At 41.2% G+C, this 17,465-nt stretch overlaps 1 protein-coding gene across 4 annotated transcripts in view; it reads left to right on the forward strand.

The window, feature by feature from the left end:
- The window catches only part of ERLIN2 (ER lipid raft associated 2), a 35,803-nt gene extending 21,763 nt beyond the window's left edge, over positions 1-14,040 (forward strand). For all 4 annotated transcript variants that reach the window (XM_007476337.2, XM_001381807.3, XM_056813508.1 and 1 more), the window contains 6 exons: positions 2,392-2,465; positions 2,579-2,637; positions 3,205-3,296; positions 5,753-5,842; positions 8,848-8,927; positions 10,089-14,040. In XM_007476337.2, the coding sequence (XP_007476399.2) occupies positions 2,392-2,465; positions 2,579-2,637; positions 3,205-3,296; positions 5,753-5,842; positions 8,848-8,927; positions 10,089-10,286 (593 nt within the window). In that variant the 3' untranslated portion in view covers positions 10,287-14,040. The remainder of the gene's footprint in view (positions 1-2,391; positions 2,466-2,578; positions 2,638-3,204; positions 3,297-5,752; positions 5,843-8,847; positions 8,928-10,088) is intronic.
- The last annotated feature ends 3,425 nt before the right edge of the window (positions 14,041-17,465 follow it).

Consider the following 17,465-nt stretch of genomic DNA (forward strand, 5'->3'; position numbering starts at 1 on the left):
AACTGAGCCTTAGAGGATCCTGGAGATAGAGGTGAAGAAGAGCACCATCCCACACATGAGGGACAACCTGTAAAAGTGAATGGAGGATGAGAGATGGGAACAGCAAGAGAGACAGTCATCATATGATTGTAAAGTACCTAGAGGAGAATATAGTGTAAGAAGTGTAGAAAGGTACAGAAGGGACTAGGTTGTAAAAAACTTTAAAAGAAACACAACATTTTTTAATTGTCTCCTAAGGCAATAGGGATTCAGTGAAGTTTATTGTGTAGGGTCAGTAAACAGTCAAATCTACATGTTAGGAAGATCATTTTGGCAGTTTATCATTCATGTTAATGATTTCCCTGGGAATACTAAGAATTTAAGGGATTTATCCATGAGTCATATCCATTGTTTCAGTGACTAGACTTGAGCCCAGAGTTCCCTGACTCAGAGCAAACATCTCTCTAGTTTGCTGTTCTACCCCACTTTAATAGAAATATGATATCGTAAGCAAGGGAAGTGATATTCATATTGTACCCTTCTCTAGTCAGACCACATTTAGAATATAGATTTTTCAGCTGTGAATCCCACATTTTAGTGGAGACAAGGTGAACTTATCCAGAGACTGATCAGGATGATGAGAGAACTGAAAACCCCATGATTATAAGATCTCTAGAAAGAACTGCATGATTTTGGCCTGGAGAAGAGATTGGTGAGAAGGTGAGGGAAACAGGTGATTGCTATCTTCAGATATGTGAAAGTCTGTTGTAGAAGGATTAGATTTGTTCATTTTGAGCCCCAGAGGAAAGAGCTAAGATCAGTGAGCAAAAGTTGAAGACAGGCAGATATAAGCTCAATACAAGGAAGGATTTGTGTGTGCCATGGGCTATAGACTGCATACATGGTAATAATTTGGGCTTAAATGAAATGGGCTTCCTTGGGATGCAGTATTGTCACCAGAAGTCTAAAAGCAGACTGGATACTCACTTGTCTGAGATGTTGTCCAGGGCCTTTCTGCTTCAGATATAACATAGTCCAAAATTGAAAGTGGGGTCTTTTGATTCAATTTGAAAGACTTGGTTTTGTTGAAAAACCTCTTTCTCTGCTTCCTCCCACAGTCTGGGTGAGGGTCATTCGAGTGGAAGATTGAGGGGGACTATAAAATCATATGGAAAGGGTCCAGGCTATAGAACACAACCCTTGGTGCCGGTTCTCCATGACCACATCTGGAAGCAGGTGCAGGAAACTGATTACAGCTGTTTCCTACACTCCTCTCTGAACCACAGCTCACATGTGAATTCCAGACGAGGGAGCAGGGACCAAAGCAAATAACCAACCAAATGAGTTGGAATCATTTTCAGAGCTATAAATTTTAATTTTTCCCCTGTGCTGCTTGATGACGATTCCAGTGGAAACAGAGCCTTCCTTAGGGCTTTCCTGGAAGCCAGAGCCTTTGTTTTCCTTTTAGACATTTCACAGCCGTGTTGAGTTTCGTATGTTCTGCTGAAAGGTTTCTTGCTTTTTTCAAAATGCCTACCACGTCCATTCTCCTGCTGTTTCCTCCTCTTTAAGCTTTTGGTTCACTTTACTGTTTCATGTATTACCCACTGATGATGGGCATGCTGTCACTTCTCTGAAGATTGCTTCTTAAATCCTGATAAATTACCATAATTCTTATTTTTATTTATTTCAAGCAAGACTTCCATCTAAAGTGCAATTGAAATTTGTTGTTCAGTCACTTCAATCATATCTGATTCTTGGTAACCCAATTTAGGGATTTCTTGGCAGAGATACTGGAGTGGTTTGCCATTTCCTTCTCTAGCTCATTTTATATATGAGGAAACTGAGGCAAACAGGATTAAGTGACTTACCCAGGATCACACAGTTTACTAAACTCAGGTCATCCTAACTCTAGGCTTTGGGATCCATCCACAGTGCTTCCTAGCTGCCCATGCATATGGGATTAAGATACCCAAACCATAGAAGGCAATTTATCTTGTAGTTCGAAAAAACCCCACCCCACCCCAAAAAATGCATCTACCTCAAAGGATAGATTGGTTGGACAGGCCCTTCCAGTTTCTGCCGTTTGTGAATGTTTCTGAAATAACTTGCTTTGATTTTCTAGTTTTTTAAAGTACTCGCTCTCAAGAAGAATGAGTGAGGTCAATTGGGCAAACATTATTATCCTCATCTTACAGATGACGAGGAACTTGAAACCCAGGGAAAAAGCTAAGAAAGGCTAGAGCTGGGCAAGTCACTTAACCACAATTGCCTAGCCCTTACTGCTTTTCTACCTTGGAACTGATATTTAGTATTACTTCTAAAACAGAAGGTAAGGGTTTAAAAAGAGAGAGAAACTACCTCCATCTAAATGTTTTAATTATCCTTTTTTCTTTTCATACTATATATCAGATCAGATTGATGAAAATCTTAAACTGGCTTTGCAACAGGACCTGACCTCCATGGCACCTGGACTTGTCATTCAGGTAAGGCAGGGCCTTGGCATGGGATTTTTTTGATGACCGAGTTCTTTGCCACAGTCAGTATAATGGCCACTGGGACCCTCACCACCCCATCCATTTTTGCCCTCTTTCTCCAGGCTGTGCGAGTCACAAAGCCCAACATTCCTGAAGCAATCCGGAGAAATTATGAACTAATGTGAGTATCCTTAGGCTTGATCTGCCCCCTGCCCCATAGCATCTAACACCTCATGCCTGAGATGAGCATTCAGTTCTTCCCAGCACCTTTGTTCCTAGTCTCTAAGAAAAAAATCAGAGCAGCCTCTTTTCACCATGGTAGAGAAGTAGGCCCATTGGGGCTGTCACCTGGGCTGTTGGACTGCGATTGAAAGCCACAGGAGCAGTCTTTGGAAAGCAATGGTGCTCTCAAAGGGGTCCTGGGGGCCTTGTTTGTGTTTAATGGTTCATGCCACAGGTAGGAGGGAAGGAGCATCGAGGGGGCAGGTGAGTTTATTTTCCTAAAAGTAAATTATGTTTTATTTCCCACAAATGAGTTATTGTGAGTGAAAGGAGAGCCACTTTAATATCTGAACCAGGTCAGCTCTTAGCTGGGACATTGAGCAGAAGCCACTAAGAGAAAATGTGACACGGGCAGTTTGCTTCTGCCCGTTCAGTGAGTTTGTTGTCTCTGAGGGATGGCAGATCCCCTTCTGCAGCTTTTGCCACAACTGCCTCTCATAACAGCTGGATGGTTTTTCCTCTTTAGGGAAAGTGAGAAGACAAAACTCCTTATTGCAGCACAGAAACAGAAGGTGGTGGAAAAGGAAGCAGAAACAGAGCGGAAGAAGGCTCTCATCGGTCTGGATACGGTTCTTGGGCAGAAAAACTGGTTGGGGAGAGTAGGGGTGGGAAGGTCCATAAGAGGCAGGATGTATATAAGATGCTCACATACTGTTAGGGAAAGCTGCCTCAGCTCATGCCTTCTCTCAGAGCATGAGTAAACCCAGAGCTCAGTTACCTCAGGCCAAGTAGGTCAGCCATAAGCATAAAGGCCTATGCTTTTAAAAAATCAACCATGGGAGTGCCAAGTTTTGGAGAGCTTTGGCTAGGCACCTGGGTGATTCTGCCACCCAAAAGGCTAATGTGCTTTTGGGCCAAAGTAATAGAAACACCATGTCTAAAACCAGAAATATTACAGTTCCCTGCTCAGAGCAGATCTGGAGTTCCATGTGACTGACAGCACATTTTGAGGCAGGAAATTGACACCCTGGAGGTTACCCAAAGGAGAGTGAGCAGGATCGAGAATGACTAGAGACCTTGGCACCAAAAAAAGGATGTGGAAGGATCTGAGCTGATCAATCTGGGGAGGAGAAGACTTTGGGGGTGGGAGGGAGAGAGAGTGGACATGATCTAAGTATCTAAAGGACTCACAGGACTTGGAAGCAGCCTGGTTCAGCCCTGTGGTAGATAAGGAAACAGTCTCACAGAAACTCAGGGCACACAGGTACTAAGTAAAGCCACATCTCAGTCTGGAGCTTGTTCTCCCACACCCACTGCCTCCTCCATGTGAAAGAGGAATCAGACTTGTTTTACTTGGTTTCAAAGGGAGAAACTAAGAACAAGGGTAGAAGTTGCAGACAGGCAGGCTATACCTTAGCATCATCATCATCATCATAAAGATAGCTCACATTTATATATAGCATTTCAAGGTTTGCAAAATTCTTTACAAATATTATCTCATTTTATCTGTACAATAACCCTGGGAAATAGGTGTTTTTTTTTTTGAGGAAACAGGTAGACAGATGATTAAATGACTTGCCCAGAGTTACGCAGCTAGTGAGTGTCTGTGGCTGGATTTGAACTCAGGTCTTGCTGGCTCTAGGCCCAAGGCTTAATCCACTGCATTACCTAGCCATGGGGAAGGCGAAACCTAACAGCAGTGGAATGGTCTGCATCAGGCAGTTGGGTGTGAGGAGGCAAGGGGAGGGTCAGCACATGGTGAGCTTCTACCCCACTAGTTAGGGATGCTAATGAGAGGATAATTGTATTCATGAAAGATTGGACTGACTCCCTCCAGTTCTTCATTTCTAACAATTTATGCTTCTGAGCTGTTTGTTTCAAGATATGTCTTCTCTGCACCAGGCCAGCAGAGCCTCCTCTAGAGACTTTGAATGTGTGCCTCCATCCCCTGTTTCTGTCACACCCTATAAGTTAATGAATTCTGATATGTTGGGGGCAGAAAATTGAAGCTTACAGGAGAAAACACTCCTTTAAAACCATATGTCTTAGGGCAGTAATGACATAATGACGAAACTTTTAGAGGTGGAGTATTAGGCCCCGCCCTCACCCCCAAACAGAGTGTTGTGCCTCCCCACCACTACCACCTGCCATGCCTTTCCCCTACCCCCCTTACCCCACACAAAGCAGGGAGGAAGCAAACACTCCCATTGGGCTGCTGAGGGGAGGGGCAAGTGAAGTGAGGAATGTCCTCAGGGAGTGTAAAGAGAGGGAGGGGAGTGGCTGGAGTGCTTGGCTCCCTTCTAGCTCTGCCACTTGTGAACTGCCCACCTTATCCCCTGTGTGCTCCCATTGGACTGCTGGGCAGAGGGACAGGGGATGTGAAAAAATGTCATCAGATGAGGTGGGAGTGGGGAGGGGAGCAGCTCTGCCTGAGGCCCTCTGCCTTTTCTAGTAATGGGGGGGTGTCCACAGAGAGTGCTCTGTGTGCCATCTTTGGCACTGGTGCCATAGGTTCGCCATCACTATCTTGGTAAAGGGGGGTGACCTAGAGGCCATTTGTCATAGACTAGACAAAGTTGGGGTCCGTTCTATCTCCCTCTGAGCTGACCAAATCTCTGGCCCACCTGCCTTGTGGCAGGAGCCCTTCAGTTACTGTGATCATCTAGTCCTCTGGGACTAAGATGTGCAACCCCCAGAGCTTTCCATCTTCTTCTGCCTGTACCCCTACTCCAGCTTTAGGTGACCCAAGGATTTTTGTGCAGGTTTCCTCAATGTTTGCACACCGTAGGTAGTCAGGGCAGTATTAAAAGTGAGAAGAAAACCAAGGTACCCACCAGACCTGCTCATACCAACCTCTGAGATTTGAAACCTCTTAGTCATTTTGTTGGGGTTTTTTTGTTTTCATTAAATTTTATTGATGCCTTTTGGTTTCATATCACAACTCTTTCTGGGTTGGAGATTTTTCTTTTAATAAAGGGGGGGAAAACAGTTAAAACCAACTAATGTATCCCAGGCAACATTCCACACACCTAGCCTCCCACCCACTGAGGCTTTTCTCAACTTTATTAATTCAGAGGCAGAAAAAGTGGCTCAGGTGGCAGAAATCACCTATGGGCAGAAAGTGATGGAGAAGGAAACAGAGAAGAAGATTTCAGAAATTGAAGGTGAGCATAAACAAGCAATAAATACAACTCTTCATATTTGAGGGGGAGGAAGTGGTGAGTGCAAGCCAGACAAGGGTTAAATTGTTCATTCTCACTGCCTATTTGCCCTCTGCTCAAGTAAGTCTCTCTGTGCTTTCCAGAAATGTCACCTTTCCTCCTTTGGGCATACTCAAAAGTTTTAAAGGAAATCATTTTGACCATGTTTGTCTCATTTTCCCATTTCTATATAAGTAACTGTGCCTGAAACACCAAAAGCCAATAGCTTTTTCTGTTGGCAGACCGGGAACTAACAAGGACTACTCTCAATGAGTGTCCTGATGCTTTTTTCCTCTTTTTCTCATTTAACCAGACCTACTCAACAACCATCACCAAGAATGATTAGGTACAAGTGTTTACTTAGCTGGGTTTTTTTCCTTCTTAAATCATTATTCACCATCATCTCCCTGCCCCTAAAGTCTCTACCTCGTTCCCACCACCACCCCTGCCCCTGGCCCCCATGTAGTGCGTTGTGTCAGGCAAATTCCAGGACAAAAACAGGACTTTGAGTCCCAGGCTTCAAGCTCCAAGGCGCTGTGTCCAATTACACTCATTATGGGGCCTGTCAGGCTTTGCAGGGGCCCATTGAGGAGCCAATTAGGATTTTACAGATCAGCGGCTCCTCATTAAGGAGTTCCCAGCAGAACGACAATAAGTTTTTATTTCTTATAAATACATGTCACCAGGTGCCAAGGCCAGCTGAGTCGGCTATATGGCAGCCAGAAGCCTGGCCATTCTGCAGCCTCCCCCCACACTGCTGCCTTCCACCCCCATGGTATGCTGGGTATATGCAGTGAGAATCCATCCATCCACAAAATGACCTTTCTTCCCAGGCTTTTGGCTACAGATATTCCCCATGGTCCTGGCCTGATTCCCAGGGCAGAGAAGTAAAGCTCACCAGGATTTCAGAATTTGCTTGATGCTCACAGTTAGGTTAGTGAGATACACTGCTTACAGATGGGAAGCTAAACCACTCTTACTTAATTTAGGCAGAAACAGTCTGAACAAGGGCATCTTATCCTCCCTTAAAGGCTGTACCTTCCACTATAAGTCCTCTGCTGTTTCATCATGGCTTGGAGGTAACCCTGGGTTTTTAAAGGCAGTGCCAACAGAGTACAAGCAATGGAAAGGTTTGCCAAGTTAGAAGGGCCTCAGGTTTGTGCCCAGTGATCCTATGTATGTCATCATTCTGAGGATCAGCCTAGCTAGGCTTGGGAGGACTGATCACCAAAAGATGACATGAGAGGTTGAGTTTTTCTAGCTGAAGACACTACAGAGGTGTGAAGGAGTCAGTATAGGGGAATACCCATTTCAAAGTCAAGAACCTTGGAGTATTGAAGAAGAATTGGTTATACCAATGTTTTCATATTCATGAGAAGCCTTTCTAGAAGACTGATGGGAATGAGCAGTGAAATAAGGAAAACAGGGATATGGGGAGGCACTAAATTACTACATACTTCCTTTTTGTTTGTCTCTGACACACTTTAGGGGTCATGGATCTGTGTCTGGCTTTATACCTAGCCTGCCCCAGGCTTTTGGTAGAAAGGAAGATGAATTCCCTTTCTGAACTGGAACTGAGTGCTGCCCTACTTTCTCCACTAGGGATTTATAAGGCAGTGAAAATGTGAGGGAGCCAGGCTTGATTCCCCAGTAACACCGCTTTAGTCTACTTTAGAGTAGATGTAACGAGATAGATATTTGTCATTTGATTATACGTATACATGCATACGTATGTGTGGGTTTTTCCATGTAAAATGTTATTTTTATTTTTCTTATTTTTTAAATTTTTAAATATTTTTCCATGTTTACATGATTTATTTTCTTTCCCACCCCCTTTCCAGAGCCAACAAGCAATTCCATTGGGTTGTACAAATGTTACCACTTGATACCTATTTCCATATTATTCATTTTTGCTATAGAGTGATTTTTTAAAAGCCTAAGCCCCAAATCACTTACCCATATATACCTGTAATAAGTGATGTCATATATTTTGCTTTTGCATTTACTCCCGTAGTTCTTTCTCTCAAGGTGAAAAGCTTTCTTTTACATAAGTCCTTCAGGAGTATCCTGGCTTAGTGCTTTGCTACTAGTAGCAAAGTCCATTACATTGGATTGTTCCACAATGTTCTTTTGGTTCTCCTCATTTCACTCTGCATCAGTTCATTGATGTTCTTCCAGTTCATATAGCATGTGTATATTTTAAATAAGATGAGAAGTGGTGTGATGTAGTAGGTAGAGTTGGCCTCAAAACCAGGTAGACCTGAGTTCAGGTCTTTGTGACACATCCTGGTTATATTCACAATTGTTGCTCCTGTTCAGTCATGTCTGACTCTTCATGACTCCATGGACCACGATCCCTAGGGTTTTCTTGACAAGGATCCTGGAGTGGTTTGCCATTTCCTTCTCCAGTGGACCTAGTGGGTCCTTTTGTAAGACAATCAGAAGTTGAGTGACTTGCCCAAGGCCACATAGTTAGAAAGTATCTGGGGCCAATTTTCAACTTCGGTGTACCTGACTCCAGACCAGCACTCTGTCTACTTAGCCACACACCTAGGTGGTTCTTATTGATAACAGGCAAATCATGTAACCTCTTAGTACTTTAGGCACTTCTCAAGAGTCCGAGAAGGGACTGGCCTACATTGGTAGAGGAAATTTCCTTACCTGGGAACTTGCAAACCCAACAAAATCATGAGTCAAGTCCCCATCTCCATTGAAATTTTTGACATTTTTCATAGCTCTCTTGAGCCTCATACCAAACTAGCAAGATACGTAGAAAAAGTTCATGTATCCTAATTTCACAGAGGAGTATTATTGAGGCACAAAGGGTTAAAATGACTTACATGAGATTACAAACTTCATTAGTGCCAGAACTGGGCCTAGAACTGAGGCTTCTTTTTGTGGTTTGTAGCTCAAACTCTCCATCAGAGCACACTGCCTTGCCTTTAATTCACAATATTCTTTCCTGGCAGATGCTGCATTCCTAGCTCGAGAGAAGGCAAAAGCTGATGCCGAGTGCTATACAGCCCTGAAAATAGCTGAAGCAAATAAGGTAATAGATTTACTGCAACTGGATAAGGAAAGTTAGGGTGTTTTCTTGTTTGTGCATCACCTGGAAACCTTTCATAATAAGTTGGTGTGACCTCTCTTCCCTCATCAGGGCCTTGATAGGAATTGATTTTGGGGAATCAGGGCCTTTCAGAAGTCTTATATCCCTAGCACTAGAAATTTGAAGTTCCCTTCTCTTGAAAAATTTCAGTGTTAAAGTCTATACAGATGGGAGATTTGGGGGAAAGAACTTTGATGACTTATGTCAGTCTGTCCTCTATTTACTTATTTAAAAAACACTTACCTTCCATCTTAGAATCAATACTGTGTATTGGTTCCAAGGCAGAAGAGTGATATGGGCTAGGCAATGGGGGTTAAGTGACTTGTCCAGGGTCACACAGCTAGGAAATATCTGATACTAGATATGAACCCAGGACCTCCTGTCTCTAGGCCTGGCTCTCCATCCACTGAGCCACCCAGCTGCCCCCCTGTCATCTATTTATAAATTGAAAAAAGTCACATTAAGGTTTCAGAGCCGTCCAGACTCAGTTAGCTTCTGTAGTTTGGGAAGAAAAGTTCAGGAGATGGTCTCTAGTTCAGTCTTATCAGAAGGGGTTTCCCTTAACAACAAGTACAAGTTCATTGCCACTATTTTACTGCCTCTTTCTCAATTGCCTGGGCTAGATTTGCCTTCCTAAAGCACTGCCAGCCAGAAGAATCATCACGCTGGGCTTGGGATTCATAACCTTAGACATGGTTGCTTCAATGGAAATTTAATTTCAAATAAGCAAAGCCCCTCAAGCCTGGCAGTGTGGGCCTAGGGACTTAGCTTTCCATATGCATCTCCCTTGTCTCATGTGGCTCAGAGTCCTGTCTACCTCCCAAACATTCCAGAACCAACAGTAACAAGTAAGCAAGAGTGGTGGGTTTGGGATTTTGGGCTTGTTTTTTAAATGCAGCAATTTAAACAGAAAACAGTACAGAGGCACACAAATAAGGTCTGCCATCTCAACATAAAAAGCATAGGTTAATGGTTTGTAATCTCCCCCAGAAGAAGAGTTACCACCATGTGGCCCTTGTGGCTCCAGATACACAAGTCCTGTTTCTGCCCCAGGCTTTCTCTGATCAGTTCCTCCCCTCAGGGTACCATCTTCTTTCTGCACAGCTAAAGCTAACCCCGGAATACCTGCAGCTGATGAAATACAAGGCAATTGCCTCCAACAGCAAGATTTACTTTGGCAAAGACATCCCCAACATGTTCATGGACACCGCAGGCAATCTGGCCAAGCAGTTTGAGGGGCAAGCTGAGGATCTGGGCTCTAACATCGAGGACAACTGGGGGGTAGCCACAGAGGAGCAGTGAGCACAACGTTTTATACAGCCTTGAAGGACACTAAAAAAGAAATCTTTCTATTTATTTTTCAAAGATGAAACAATGTCCTTTCCCCAGAACTACCTTCTTGGACTCTCTTCTAATACTGTGATAAAGTGGCAGAAAAGGACTTAAACCCTCACATGCTTTTGGGGGGGGCTTGTGATTAGGAGCTTCATACAGGTGAGTTAGACCTGACAAAATCTGAAAAGCATTGGTTTATTCTAGACCCTTTGACTTCAGGTTCCAGGTTTAGTCCCTTTGAAGCTTGACTTAATTGGGGATGATGTCGTTAAGGAGCAGGGAAAATTCAGGGTATTTCTGCTAGGTGATTTGACTCTTCTGTTTTATGGAGAAGTATGGTCTAGTTCTCTAACCCCTGCTTGCAATGTAGAGGATTTGGGGATGAAACTCAGCAACTGAGCAAAACACATGTTTCCAAGTCTTGCCAGTGGATTTATGGAAAAACATCTGCAGAAAGTCAATTTTTTTTTTTACTGGCACTTATTTTACCACCTATATGTATTATTTTAGGGATATGCTTTCTTTGAGCCCTTGTTTTAAACAAATATAATAACGGTGCTAGGCTTTGCAAGGTTTTCTACATGCTTCTTGCCCTGCCCCAGGGTATGAAGGCTGGGCAGAATCTGATTACACATTTCCAGGACCAATACGTGGTCGCTATGCAGGTTGCTGAAACATTTTTTCTCCCTCTTAATGTTCTGTAGATTTTTCCTAAACATAAAAACTAGCCACAAAATTAATCAAGCACCACTTTCTGGTCTTACTTAGCATCAAGAAAACAAAAACACTCACCTGCCCCCCCTCCACCTCACTCCCCCAGGAAGTAACGTCTTTTCCTTGAAATGTCGCCCAGAGGAACAGGAGAAGCCCCATATTATGGGGAAACATAATGGCCCTGGTACAATGTTTCCAAGGATCTTTTTCTAGGCCCATTTTTAATTTGTTTTCATGAGGAATTAAGTATCCTCTGGCTTACCAGAGACAAAGAAAACCCATTCCTTAAGTTTTTAAAATGCAGAACCTACTGAAGTCACTGAATAGGCAGGCAAGCTGTTTTTAAACTTCCAGGAGTGGCTTGGGAAGTAGAATGCAAAGTACCTGCCCAACATCTCTGGAAGAGAACTCCTACACCAAGAATTTAAAATGTAGAATACTACTTTAAAATAGAGCACTGCTTTAGAAAGTTTTGAACTATCTTGGGAAATTCTAATGACTTATTTTTAGAGAAACTTCCTTAATCTCTCTATGAAATGACGGGGTTAAAGCCCATAGCCAGTGGGTTAAGTCCACCCTGCTTTAACTTGGTGGAGTGAGGAACTGATTGAATACATTCAGCCATTCTCCTGGTATCAACCCTAAAATTCCTTGGTTATCCTACTTCCCAAGAAATAAGAACATGAATTACTCTGACTGGGTCTAGGGCTCATACCTAGGCCCATGCCAAACAACTAACATGGAAGGGCAGGGGGAGATTTACTGGAGACAATTCCCAAAACAGGACATGCCTTGCCCCACAGAACTTCAGACTTTTCACGAGTTTGGGGAGAAGAAGGGAAAGGTCTGGGCCTTGTGGAGGTAATCGGCTCCTACTATCTTAAATCTTATCTCCATTCTAAATCCTGAGACTAAATTGCTGCCTCTCTGAGCTGCCCCACCTCATGTATTGTCCAAGAAGCAAAATCCACATGTAGCTATAAGGAATGCATTGTATATGTGGCTCCTCGAAACTCCAGATTGAAATTGGCCACATAGTTTCCTCAGAATCATTCCCCTGCCCTATCATAGTACCTCCTTCCTTTACAGAACACTAAACCCTCTTCCTTTAGAATATTCAGAGTCTCCACTGGATCTGTGATCTCAGTATGGTTATTCCCTTCAACAGGGCAGATCACAGCCCATCCATCTTCTGACTCTTTCTTGTGGGATGCAGTCAGTTGATAACAATTCCTTGGCAAATTGATCTTCAGTGATTTGCCTCTCTAGAAGTTTCATTGTTCCCTGTTGGAGCAGATATTTGCTCTCTTTATTCCTAACTCTTATTTCTTGGGTCTCAAACCCTTTTGAAGTTATTTGACCCTTTGCTTTGGGACTCACCCTCCAAGCTGTGGTTAATACCATGGCCAAGGTGGAAAGGGTGAGTATGGGGCAGTGTCCTAAACCATCATGCTCACTTTTTTTATCCTGGGAGCCTCTAGTTCTAGCCTCCTGTGCCATCTTGTTCCTTGCACCAGCAACACTTTGATGTCAGGAAAACTGTGCTCAAGCTGAAACCTGCTATATATCTCAGCCCTGTCAGTGTTAATCTCACATCCACTTTAAATAATGCAAATCTGTGGATTTCTGACTTCACAGATCCAATGTGTGTTCCGTACCGGGATGAACATAGGAGAGCTGGCCTGTCGGTCTATTTTGGAGATGTGTTTATCCATCTTTGTTTTTTAGCTCTTCCTGGAAAACCTGTTCTTCAAACCATGTTTCAAATCTAAACATGGGAAATATACAATAGTAGCTTGCATTTGAACAGGCAGTAAAGTCATAGCTGCTATTTACAGACTTCTTGGATAGCAAAATAAGTAACAATATTTTTAGATTTCAAAGTTTTTGTAGGATTTTCCAAAGTAAAATCATCCTTGATAAATGTTACTTGCTCATTAAGATTTGCAACAGCTAATTCATACATTACCATTTATTCTTTTTTTTTCAAAAGTTAACAAATGAGACTTGCAAGGAAGCCAAAGTTCTTCATTATTATTATCATCATTATAATTATTGGTTTTTAATGTGAGGTGTCTGCTGTTGTAATATAGGAGGGCAATCACATAGTAAGGGGTCAGTGTCACCAGTGATTCTAATAACTTTGTTTTAAAAGAAAGGAAAGTTTTGTAGTTAATTTTGGCTACTTTATGATTATCTAGCACCTTATAGTTTTATGAAGCATTTTCATGCATATTATCCTACTTGGACCTCACATCAAACCAGTGAGGTTGAAATGGGGGGTGGCTGGGTGGGGTAAAGGACTGAAGGGGAATCAGAGTTCCTAAATGCATCATTTTGTGTGTGTTCAGTTGAAAATATTGACCAAAAGAATCCCTTAGCAACAATGCCATTTCAAAAATAGTAAACAATATTTTTTAACAAATCTGGCATTCTTCCTCAGGGTCTCGACACCAAAACTCTTCTTCAGAATTTTCTGCCATTGGTAAATTTTAAAATGGTGAATGTTTTCTAGTCACAGTTACTGACTCAGCCCTTTGATTGCCATCTAGTGTAAACCACAAGATTTCTTAGTGTGTGCCCATATTCAGGTCAGTGGCTATTTCACATTGATGTGCCCAACTCACCTCTTCTTGACTTCTAGGATTCCATCAATATCACAACTCCTTCCGTTTCTCTCTTCTACCTCTCCTATCATTTCCTTATAAATGAAGTGACAGACAGCCGACCAATAGTCTGTTCCTTTTCCTTCTCCTTTTCTATGAGCAGGTGTTGAATGTTTTAAATGATTCTTTTTGACAGAGGGCCCAGACGAATAGGTGACCCTTTATGCTGGAGAAATTACTATGTGGTATTACTGATTCTATAGATGATGCAGCTGAAGTTGATTGTATTACATTGCTATTTGGAAGAGGGATTGTTTTGGACCACATGGAGTCCTATGTGAATGTAAAAAGTCCTTGGATTTTGTTGTTATTCATTCTTTCAATAAAAATGGGTCTTTGGTTTTGGTTGGTCTTTTTGGGAGGAGCTGGGGGAATCATAATGGGAATTTTAAAATAACTGGTGCAAAGGTGCTTCACCTGAGTAATGTGATAACAGTGGGATTGGATCAAAACTGGACTAATATCTATGTCTAATATTTACCCTTTATGTGACCCTGGGCAAGTCATTTAACCTCTGAATCTCAAGTTTCCTAATTTGTAAAACAGGACTGATAATTTTTTACTATCTATTAAACAGGATGATTGTAAAGAACATGCTGTGTGAAGCTTAAAGCACTCTTCTGAATATGAACTGTCATGTTATGTGGTGATTTAATGGATGCAAGATTCCATGCATGGGGGTATAACCTTCACCTGTGCAGGTTGGCTTCTCATTCTATGCATTTATTTTTTTTAATCCTTACCTTCCATCTTAGAATCATGCAGCATATTGGTTCTAAGGCAGAAGATTGGTAAAAGTTAGGCAGTAGAGGTTAAGTGACTTGCCCAGAGTTATAGAGCTAGGAAGTATCTGAGATCAAATTTGAACCCAGGACTTCCCCTCTCTGGACTTGATTCTCAATCCACGGAGCCACCTATCTAATTGCCCCCATTCTATGCATTACTTAATGCCCTTCTGAAAAATCTTCTTAAAGTATCTAATGAATACACTTGCCAACTTCTTTGTAATCTTTTAATATTTTGTGAAAGACAAAGATGGGTGATAAAAAAAAATCTGAAAATGAATTTTCCTCCTTTTTTTGATCACGAACTTAATCCGTAACTATCATAAACACTTCTAGTTTCAAAGAATGAGTGTGGGGGGAAGTTTGTATAAGGACAGTTTTTTTCTTTTTTTTTTCTTTTTTAATTTTATAGTATTTTATTTGTTCATTTCCATGCATTTTTCATTAAAGACAAAGATCATTTTCTTTTCCTCCCTCCCACCCCCCGTGGCTGACGCGTGATTCCACTGGTATCATATGTGTTCTTGACTTGAACCCATTGCCATGTTGTTAGTATTTGCATCAGAGTGTTCGCTCCGAGTCTTTCCTCTGTCATGTCCCCTCAGCCATTGTAGTCAGGCAGTTGCTTTTCCTCGGTGTTTCTATTCCCTCAGTTTGTCCTCTGCTTTTGGATAGTGATTTTTTCTCCTTGATCCCTGCAGATTGTGCAGGGACATTACACCACCACTAATGGAGAAGTCCATTATATTCGATTATACCACAGTGTGTTTGTCTCTGTGTACAATGTTCTCCTGGTTCTGCTCCTCTCGCTCTGCATCAGTTCTTGGAGGTCGTTCCAGTTCACATGGAATTCCTCCACTTTATTATTCCTTTGAGCACAATAGTATTCCATCACCAACATATACCACAGTTTGTTCAGCCATTCCCCAATTGATGGGCATCCCCTCATTTTCCAATTTTTGGCCACCACAAAGAGCGCAGCTATGAATATTTTTGTACAAGTCTTTTTGTCCATTATCTCTTTGGGGTACAAACCCAGCAGTGCTATGGCTGGATCAAAGGGTAGACATTCTTTTATCGCCCTTTGTGCATAGTTCCAAATTGCCCTCCAGAATGGCTGGATCAGTTCACAACTCCACCAGCAATGAATTAATGTCCCTACTTTGCCACATCCCCTCCAGCATTCATTACTTTCCATAACTGTCATGTTAGCCAATCTGCTAGGTGTGAGGTGATACCTCAGAGTTGTTTTGATTTGCATCTCTCTGATTATAAGAGATGTGGAGCACTTCTTCATGTGCTTATTAATAGTTTTGATTTCTTTATCTGAAAACTGTCTATCCATGTCCCTTGCCCATTTATCAATTGGGGAATGGCTTGATTTTTTGTACAATTGATTTAGCTCTTTATAAATTTGAGTAATTAAACCTTTGTCAGAGGTTTTTATGAAGATTTTTTCCCAACTTGTTGTTTTCCTTCTGATTTTAGTTACATTGCTTTTGTTTGTACAAAAGCCTTTTAATTTGATGTAGTCGAAATTATTTATTTTACATTTTGTGATTCTCTCTATGTCTTGCTTGGTTTTAAAGTCTTTCCCTTCCCAAAGGTCTGACATGTATACTATTCTGTGTTTACCCAATTTACTTATGGTTTCCTTCTTTATGTTTAAGTCTTTCACCCATTTTGAATTTATCTTGGTGTAGGGTGTGAGGTGTTGATCTAAAGGACAGTTTTTTTAAAGAAATGTTTAAAGTTTAATAAGGTAGAAACAAATTTACTTTTATATCTCCTTCTATACATTCTTAAAAGTTTTATTGATTCTTTTCTCCCATTAGATGCATTTATTTTATATAGGAAGCTGCATCCATCATACATATCTTAATGTAGTTAATACCATGTTCATGGTCAACTATTTTCTATTGATTCCTGGCATTATCCCAGTCCATTCTTCACTGTTTTTCCTGATTTGCCATAAAACCAAAAGGAGAAACCTGATTCAAATGGGGTTTTGTAGAGTTGAATAAGAAAATGCTTTTGCATCTTAAAAAACATTAAAGTCTATATAATTTTGGGGGTTTAAGAACTACTATAGTAATAGTTAATACTATGGACCTAGAAATTCAAAAATGGGAATTAGTAGCAATAGTTCATTCCTAGAAAACTATTTTGAAATATTTTGTTTTTTAGAGTATTGAGTTTCAAGAAATAATGTGGCTAAAGGTATACAACACATGCTATGATTATTAGATATTAAATCTTTCTTATTTTAAAACAAATTACACTTGCTGGGTAGAATTTGAGAATTGTCTTCTCTATCTACATTAGGCCATAACATTTCTTCTTCTCCCACACTGATGAGAGGTAGAGGGAAAATAGAAAGAAATGTCTATAATTTGACTGGTCAAAATACAGAAAGAGAAGTTCTAATGCCAAACTATGGAGCCTGTGAACAGCAGATTGACTTGTTTTTTCTTTAAGAACTGCCCAAAATTCTAGAGTAACCTGTCCTAAAGGTTAGAGTACAAAGTACAGCACTGTACATAACTTAATCTCAGCACAAATAATACCAAAAGAAGAACTAATTTTGGCTTCATTATTCCTCTAAAAAAATATAGCTCATCATGTGAGCTATTTTCCCTTGGCACGATCTGTTTCAACTAACCATATTTTCAAAGCCAAAAATGTTCTGCTAGTTTGATAGGCAAGAGTATATTTTAAAATTCTACTCTAGCCTTAATTTGGTGAAACATACAGGGCAAAGTTATTTTAGGAGTTACCCAAAATTATCTCCCATTTCAAAACATTAGTATAGGAGCAGATTCCATCTTCTCTGATTATGCTATTTTAAAGAACTCTTTTCTCCCACCCCCCACCTCCCAAATTCAGATTAAATAATCTGCAGACAGAATGACACATTAAAAAAAGGCAGCATGTTCTTTTTCTAATTTAAAGACTCAAGGAAATGGATTTTCATTCTTTCT

This window comes from Monodelphis domestica, chromosome 1, assembly GCF_027887165.1.
Source record: "Monodelphis domestica isolate mMonDom1 chromosome 1, mMonDom1.pri, whole genome shotgun sequence".
Classification (NCBI taxonomy): Eukaryota; Metazoa; Chordata; class Mammalia; order Didelphimorphia; family Didelphidae; genus Monodelphis; species Monodelphis domestica.